This window comes from Pteronotus mesoamericanus, unplaced genomic scaffold, assembly GCF_021234165.1.
Source record: "Pteronotus mesoamericanus isolate MK-2021 breed Mesoamerican mustached bat unplaced genomic scaffold, CSHL_Meso_final contig_101, whole genome shotgun sequence".
Classification (NCBI taxonomy): domain Eukaryota; kingdom Metazoa; phylum Chordata; class Mammalia; order Chiroptera; family Mormoopidae; genus Pteronotus; species Pteronotus mesoamericanus.
In genome coordinates this window covers 16,390,331-16,398,909 of record NW_026555001.1, presented here as the reverse complement: position 1 = coordinate 16,398,909, position 8,579 = coordinate 16,390,331, and the positions used below count along the sequence as shown (strand labels likewise).

Genomic DNA, 8,579 nt, shown 5'->3' with positions numbered 1-8,579 from the left:
GAATATTTCTTTACACATCCCTTGGCCTGGAAAGTGTTGGCAGTAAATGTCTGTTAATGAATTATTAACCAGTGTGGAGAAAGAAAAACCTATTTTCCCCTGAGATACTTTCTTACCGTTCTTTTAGAAGCAAACAATGAGCATATTAAACCACCAAAAAAAAATGCACCTGTCCTTTGTTTTTTGGTCTGACTTTCCCAGTGACATTAGGTGGTTAGGAGACAAGAATAGTTTAAGGGTGAAAACAGATGGACAGATTAAGAGAATTTAGTATTTTTACTATAGTTCTGAAAGAAATACATTACCCTGATTTATCACCAGATTACCCATTTTACTCCGTTCTACACAACCTGCAGTAATCTTCCAACAGTAATGTAAGGCAACAACTTGGGGACCCTTACCCACACCACTTTTAGATGTCAGATCTCAAGATTCACCAAAAACTCCAAGGTTTTTATTTTCACTTTAATTATCTTTTACTTAATAAAATGAAAAATAAGAATATATGAATACATACAATCTATATACATATATTTATTGCAAATACTTAAAATTCTTATGCAAAATGATTTTTCTATATTTGTGAAAAAATATGACTTTTTAAATGGTGTTGACACCAACTTCTCTGTACATACCCTCAATTCCAACGTTAACAATTCCTTTAAAAAGGCAACAAGACACACAAAAGTTTAGCATTTACCAAACCAGTCTGTACAAACCTTACAGCCAGAAGGAAAAATAATAGCTTGTGGTAAATAAGTCAATTTTCCTTTAAAATAAAAAATAAACTCCAAAACTATCCCCCTTATTGCATTTTTCGGAAAAAGTCTGAGTATCTTTAGAGCAACTTCCTCTGAAATCATTTGTGCCTTAACAGTGAGGTCCTACGTTAAACAGACCATATATGAGAAATTCAAAGTCTTCCACTGTCACTTTTTACATAGATATTAAAATATATATTACTTAAAATATATTACTGGAAAGCTATTTTTAAAATTGATCTTTAATAGTTGTATCAAATGTAAAGCATTAATAAAAATAAAGTAACCAAGAATCTATGAAGCTCTTAAACTTTAGGAAATGTTTTACCTATTGTTTTCTTTCAACAGGTATGTAGGTATTGAAACATGGTAGGAAAGGTCCCTGCCCATCAACATGTTTCTCAGTCTCTTTGGACTATTCTATAAATTGAGCTGAAAACTACCCTTGGCCAAGTTTTGTACTTAGCACATTGTTGTAACGCAACGGGGAGACTTTCCCCTTCTTGTCATGAAGTGAAACTCTAGGTGACAGAGTAAAACCGCCCTGGCACTGCTCACTGACATGTGTTCTAGAAATAAATAGCAGTGTAATGACCAGAGAAGACCCCCTCATTACAACAAATCATTTCACCCAGGAGTTTTTTAAAGGGCTCTAAGGCAGAGAATGGCAATAATAAGCAATTAGGATGATGACTGTCAGGTCATTAGTATGTATGAATTTACACCTTCACCTGGAAGGCAATGAGGTCGACCTTTGGCTATTTAAATAATTTCCAAAAACTACTACATCTGTGTGCCCATAAAAGTATGCTTCCCCTACCCCAAGAAAAATGACACGCTAGTCAGACCTTACTCTTTAAAATGTCCCATTGGATACCAGACAGCTTCAGTATCTTGAGCACAGGAGTTAAGGAATAAAGGCAGAGCAAACAACTCCAGGTCATTTGGCTTTATTTTCTATTTAACTGGATGGAGAATTTTAGTCAAAATTCTTTGAGATTTAAGATTCAGGAAGCCTTCTCTACTAGGCAACACACAACAGTCACGAGCGACACGGAGACGATGTGCTGTTACCCGGCCTCCCAGCGGCGGCAGCAACCTGCAGGGGAGGCATCTGAGGCACACCCCGAGGCCTCAGCATGAGGCGTGACACTGGGCTAGTGACTGGAAGCAGTCAGTGCAACTCAGTACCATAAAAATAAGCTTAGCACTTACTAGACTGAATTGAATAGTACAAGTAATTCTGAAAATTTAAGATAAACATTGCTTTAATGGTACTGGAGTACCACACTTTCAATGATTCTTATTCCTTCTGCCCTATTTTCAAAAAGAGCCAGTTTGTAATTTTTTCTTCCTGTTCAGCTAGTGGCTTTCCACTTGAAACCACTGTTCTGAAACAAACTGACAAATGGATTGCATTCAATTTACCACCAACCTGAGAGAACCTAACTATTCTCTCATTTGGTCAATACTGAGGCAGTGTACCTAGCTGACAATTTTAGGGGCATTCACAAACCCAAGTATTTTATTAGCTGGGTATTGTATTAATTCTTATGAAAATCTGGTGAACAGTAAATCTTACGACCATCTGCAAGAGCCTGGGTTAAGATGAACAGGCACAATATGGTTTGCCCTCTAAATGAACTTGAAAATCCCTGATGCCTTTCCTCCTTTCCTGCTTAGGCTATCCATCCTCAGCTTAAGGGAACCACAGAGGAAAAACTTTCTATTTCAGGAAAGGTGCAAAGAAGAAATGCCACTTTAATCAACCCAAATTGGTAATTGTTTAGCATGTGGTCATTTCGATAACCCTCAACAACTTCCAGCACGCAGACCAGCCCTCAGTCCCGCCACTGAAGTGGGGAGTGCAGAAGCTGAGCGTGGGAAGTTCTAACCAGCGCCTCTCCCCCAGTTACCCAGGGCACTGAAAGTTTGGGAACAGAACCATGGTTTCTGTTTCTTACTGGTTCCTGGCTGGGGAAAAACCTTATCCCCGTATCCCTGCAGCTTCCGTTTCTCTTAGCTATGTGTGTGCTGGACCAAAAAGAAACTTAGAAGGACATCATATTGTCTTGGCTGAAACACGAATAGAGATATTAACTCTCTATTTGCCTTGGGCCACCAAAAACACAGGAGAAGAAGAAAAAAGAAAAAGTGAAGTAATGAGTTTCTTATTTGAAAGGAGTTTGAAAGTACTGCAAGTAACACGGAGGGCAGAGAGGAGAGGGCAAAGCAAAGATTATTACTGCCTACTTTCTCCTAACCTGGAATGTGACTTAACAAATTTACATTGTTCTGCATGTTGTAAATATCACATCCTGAATATTAAGTACAATTACAACTGTACTAGGTTACAGTAGTATTTTTACTTTACACACTTGAAATCAATATGTAAAATGATGCACACTGACAATACCCGATTGTTTAATAATATCAAACTCTGGTAAACTGTAGACTTAATGTTCTTATAACCATGACCTAAACATATGTACTCAAAAATTCTTTAGTCACTAGATACAGGCTTAAAAACACAACAAAAAAGGAGAGTAACAAGAACAAACAACAAAGCTTCGGAGGCAATTTTCTCCTTTCTAGATGTTCCCTTAGCCATTCACTGAAGCCCCTTTACATTAGAAATTTCTAGTGCATAGACAGTAGTAATCCCAAACAGGGGACATACTTCTAAGACTGGAAAAGAGTCTGACTTGTACTGTGTATGTTTGTGCATACATGTCTTCAAAGTAACATAAGATTACTCCATACTCCTCAGATGCCTGACAGGTCAAAACAGATTTAACAGAATGGACAACTGCGGCATCAATGAGCTTTTCTACCTGCAGCAACAGCTGACTATAAAACATTAGGTAATGGGCTGAGCGAGAAGAGGCTACCTTATTTCTAATATTAAAATCCTTTCCCAAATTCCTTTATGTTCAGTTTCTGCACCTTTACTCCCCTTGCACAACAAAACACATAGTTCCAATCACCCTATCACTAACACTTTCCCGTTAATTTTATACTAGTATTTCAAACCTACTTGTAAGCTCCCCTGACTAATCTGACTACTGCTGGAACTGTTGCCCTGCCCAGGCTATGGTACCAGGAGGAGCCAGAGAGGCATACCCTTCATGGACCATATTCACTATCTGAGAACAGGGTGGTGGGATCAGGAACAGCAGGGACACACAAATTGCATGAGGAGTGCTTGGCAATAGTATTAGCTCATGGAAGCCAAGAACCAAGTCAGAACTTTCAGTTTGAAGTACTAGATGTGAAATCAATACCTTATCAAAAACCTGAACTTGGGAACACTGCATCTAAGGTACAGGAACTGAGTTAAACCCTGAATCAATATTCTTCAAAGGCCAAGTAATCCACATAAAGCCTACAGGCAGATATAGTCAGTGTGAACGGTGATTTCTCCATACCATTCGCTCATTCCTTCCTCTTCCTAGCCTCTTAGGAAAGTACAGAAGGGAGACAAGCTTCCCTTCACCATGCATGGCATTAAACTTTTCTCAGAGTCATATGAAGTAGAACATAAATTTGAATTCAAAGTAATACATTATTACCTAAACACTTGGAAAAAAATTGTTAAAACAAAATGTGACTTATGTACATGATTTTGTAAGTGCAAACTTGTCACAAATACACAAAGCCTTGCTTGACTTCGACTTACTATACAAGGTGCTCTTCCTCTAAAATGTAAGATCTGCACTCTGTATTCCTGATTAACATTTGTCTTTTGACAACTGAAGTCCACTTATATCTGTGATTTCAAAAGAACACAAAAAACACCTCATCAACCCTTCCCTTCCAGCCTCCTTTACAGTGTGTTCTCTCTCTAGTCTCTACCGAACAACAAGGCAAGAGACGCACAGTTTAGAGGGGCCAATGCAATCATCGTGGCAGAAAGCTCCACACCCCTTGCACATGATCATGGCTTTCAATCGGCAGTAGCATTTTGAAGGCGTGTCCTCTATGCTGTTCTCTTCAGGAAATGCCTGAACAGGAATGGTCTGGCCATGGCTGCTGGGATTCATAGCTTGGCTGGCAGGGATGGTAGTGACAGTTACTGAGAAGGACATGACATCATTTACGTTGCTAGACACCTGGCTACAGTCAGGCATCCCCGGTACAGCAGAGTTATGGTCCATGTCAGATGAGGTGGAGACATTGATCATGCCTCTGTAGTTCGGCCCACTCTGTGTAGGGCTCCCATAGAGCTTTGGAGTTTGCAGCGGTGGGAGGAGGAGAGGCTGATGGGTGGGGCTGTTTGCAGGTGGAGGAAGAGCAGTGGAATTGAAGAGCTCAGGGCTGCTATGCATCGTCTTACCTCTCACTGTATGAGCCATTTTCTTCTGTGCTGCTTGAATAAAATCTCTGGTGAGGGTCTTTTCATCGAATGTTTGGCCTCTAGTGAACAGATAATTCTCCTTGCCTATAGTGGTTTGCTCCTGCACTGGTGTCTCTGCCTTCACATTATTTTTAGCTAAACCATCAGTGGGTAGGATTTCTCTACTGGGGGGTCCTGAACTTGCTTCACACTTGCCAGAACTCTGGGAAGCCATGTCCTCCTTTTTCACCATGACAGATTCTTGCTCATCACCAGTACTTTCCTCATCGGTATCTTCTTCTTTGCCGCTGCTACTATCTCCTGTCGCATTTTTACAGTCTGGATATCCCATTTTCAAGGCCTCAGTGGGGCTACTTAAACAAAAACGGTCTTCAGGGTTTACTGAATGGGTCCTTCTAAAGCTCTCTGAGCCCCGGCCATAGGTGGAAATGTTAAGTAAGTAGTGACCTGCCATTGCAGGCTTCAAAGTCCTTCTGCCAGCAAAACCCAGCATGAACCGCTGGCTTGTGGAGATGTCTTCTAACTGGAAACCTGAGTGAGTTAAGTTGAACTGGGAGGGCTGCACAAATGAGAGAACATTCTGCCTCTGAATATGAACACTTTGGATGAGAGTCTGAAGGATCTGATCTTGGGTTGCTTTACTTAGTCCTTCTTGGTGTGTGTCAATGCTCGAGTCTCTTAGATCCTTACCTGAAAAGAGCTGAAGGGGTCTGGGGACCTGGGAGAGATGCTTATTTTGCAAGGTTTTACCCAGTTGCTGGATAGCTGGATGGGAAGGCCTCTCATGAACTTCCTCTCTGGTGCTGTTTTCTGTCATGTTGATGCCTATGGGCGCTCCCATCCCTATTTCCTCTTTTGGAGTCAGTGGAACAGTTTTCATTTCAACTTTGGTGAGTGGTTTAGGCAGAATTTGCTCCATGGGAACATCTTTGCCCTGGAGCAGCTGAGTGACCAAAGGATTATTAGCAGGGATACTGGAGCTTGGCCGTGAAATGGGTCCATTCATATTTGAAGAAGTCCCTGGAGGTTTAAGGCTAGATGCTGCTGGCAAAGTGCTCGAGGATGGAACTGACCCAGTAGGTGCTACGGTTACACTGACCTGGGGTATAGAAAGTTTTTCTAAAGTGGCTGCTATTAATAAAGATGTTAAAGGGGAGGAAGTCATATCCACTGAAGCCCTGGCAGTTGTCTCTGCTGAGGCTGAAGAGTTTGGTGTGTTCTTACTAGAACCTACTTTGGGCTCAACTGTGCCATCAGCTGCAAAGTGAACAGGTGAGGCACCTGAGATTAGAAGAGGACCTGTTGGAGCAGAAGGTACTTTCTCCTGCCTGCAATGACTGGGCCCTTGGGGCTGGCTAGGAGAGGCCACTGTGGCTGCTGCCCTGGTGGCATTCAGTTTCTCATTATTCAGTTTCCCTAAAGCTGGTTGGGGTGCATTAGTGTGAGCTGGTGATGGGACACTTGTGCATGCTCCGCTGATGGCAGATGTTGGAGGCACTGAGGGGGTCTGCTGTAGTTGTGCTCCAGAAACACTATGAGGCTGTGCCTGGCCTGGGATCTTGGTCTCAGATTGGGGCTGAGTCTCTGAACCACAGGGTAAAAGCTCTCTCGTACCTCCCCGGCTTCCAGTTCCTGCCAGTTCCAGTGTGGGGCCCTTTCCAGTTTCTCTGACTCTGTCTGAGTCTGGACTCCCTCCTCTAGCAGTTTTCCTTTCACCACCCTCTCCCGGACCTTGTCCACCCCCTGGGCCAGGCCCTGGAATGGTCCCTCCAACTGAGGCGGCTGCAGCAGCTGCGGCTGCAGCAGCAGCTGCTGCCCTCTGTGCTTTGACCAGCTGGGCTTTTGCTTTGATGTCTGCAAGAGTTCTGGCTCCTGTTCTGTTAGGACTAGTGATGGAGACTGGAAAACGAGCCCTGGGAGAGACCTGCGATGTAGGAAACAGCATGGGGGAGATTCTGGAGACCGGGATCTGAAAGAAGTAGGGGGGAAAAAAACCAAGAGCTTAGTTTTCATTACAACAACAACAAAACTTCATTGACACATTTTAGAGTAGGACGAACCCTACAACACCCGTGACAAAACTGGGAGGTCTCTGCTGAGAGACCAAATCATGCAGACAGCCACACAATTTTGTTTCTAGGGTCCTTCCACCTCCTCTTCTGATACCAAAGACTCTTCCCTCCCTCAATGCCCACTCCCACCACCTCAAATCCCCATGCTTCTCAACTCTCTCTTAATGTCGCGACTACTCACAATTGCTTATCATTTAAAATATAAAACCTTTCTACGGTCTCTGCATTTTCAAATGTGCATGTGAAGGAAGAAACAGAAAGAATGAAGTAGCATAAAACACAACTGCCTTTTACTGCTTTTTAGCTTTACTACCAAGGTCCCAGGAAAAAGTCTTGCTCTGTTCTATTCTGTGCGCGCCCCCTCTGCCTATTCACGTGGGAGTATGTATGTAATGTATATAATATTTACCAGTCATTCTCATCTCTGGCTGGCACTATACCTCAACTGTGGGGTTTTTGAAAAATACACATGCTCTGAGTCCTACCCAAAAATTTGCATATTTGAGCCCCCAGAGGAGGAACTGCTTATCTTAAAAGCATCTTGTGAGGTTCTGATGAATCATCAGGGTTGAAACTACCGATTTTCCCATCATAAAATATCTTATCTGGGAGAGGGTGGGGAGAATGGGTGAAAAAAGTAAAAGGATTGAGAAGTACAAACTGGTAGTTACAAAATAGTCATGGTATATATAAGGTACAGCACAAGAAATAAAAACAATAATATGATTAATAACTATGTATGGTGTCAGTTGGGTACTGGAAATATCCAGGAAGAACATTCTGTAAAGTATATGATTACCTAGCTACCATGGTGTACATCTGAAACTAATAGAAAATGATATAGAATATAAGCTGTAACTGAAAAATTTTAATTAAAAAAGAAATCTTAAAAACCAAATCTTATAACCTTACAATTTAAAGAGAATCATTATACCAATAAACTAGTTAAAAATTAAGACATATAGCCCTGGCCAATATGGCTCAGCCGACTGAGTGCTGGACCTGCGAACCAAAAGATTGCCAGTTCCATTCCCAGTCAGGGCACATGCCTGCATTGCAGACCTGGTACCCAGTGTGGGGCACACAAGAGACAACCACACATTGATGTTTCTCTCCCTCTCTCTCTCTCTAAAAATAAATAAATAAAATCTTAAAAAAAAATTAAGACATATGAAAAATACCGTATGTGAAAGGAAACTCACTCCTGTTTGAAAAATACTTTGAGAGCTACTGGAATTGATTAGAATGCATCAAGGTCCAGACGCTTCTAGTGGTTGATAGAGTTTAAAGGAACAAATAACTGTTATAGATGTTCTAGGGCATATAACTCAAAAGAAAAAAAATTAAGCCACTAAGCTTTAAGAATATGCATGTTATGTTTCTGGAACT

At 41.7% G+C, this 8,579-nt stretch overlaps 1 protein-coding gene across 2 annotated transcripts in view; it reads right to left on the bottom strand.

Moving 5' to 3' along the window:
* Positions 1–615: 615 nt before the first annotated feature.
* The window catches only part of ASXL2 (ASXL transcriptional regulator 2), a 106,052-nt gene continuing 98,088 nt past the window's right edge, over positions 616–8,579 (bottom strand). For both annotated transcript variants that reach the window (XM_054568910.1, XM_054568917.1), the window contains exon 12: positions 616–7,087. In XM_054568910.1, the coding sequence (XP_054424885.1) occupies positions 4,613–7,087 (2,475 nt within the window). In that variant the 3' untranslated portion in view covers positions 616–4,612. The remainder of the gene's footprint in view (positions 7,088–8,579) is intronic.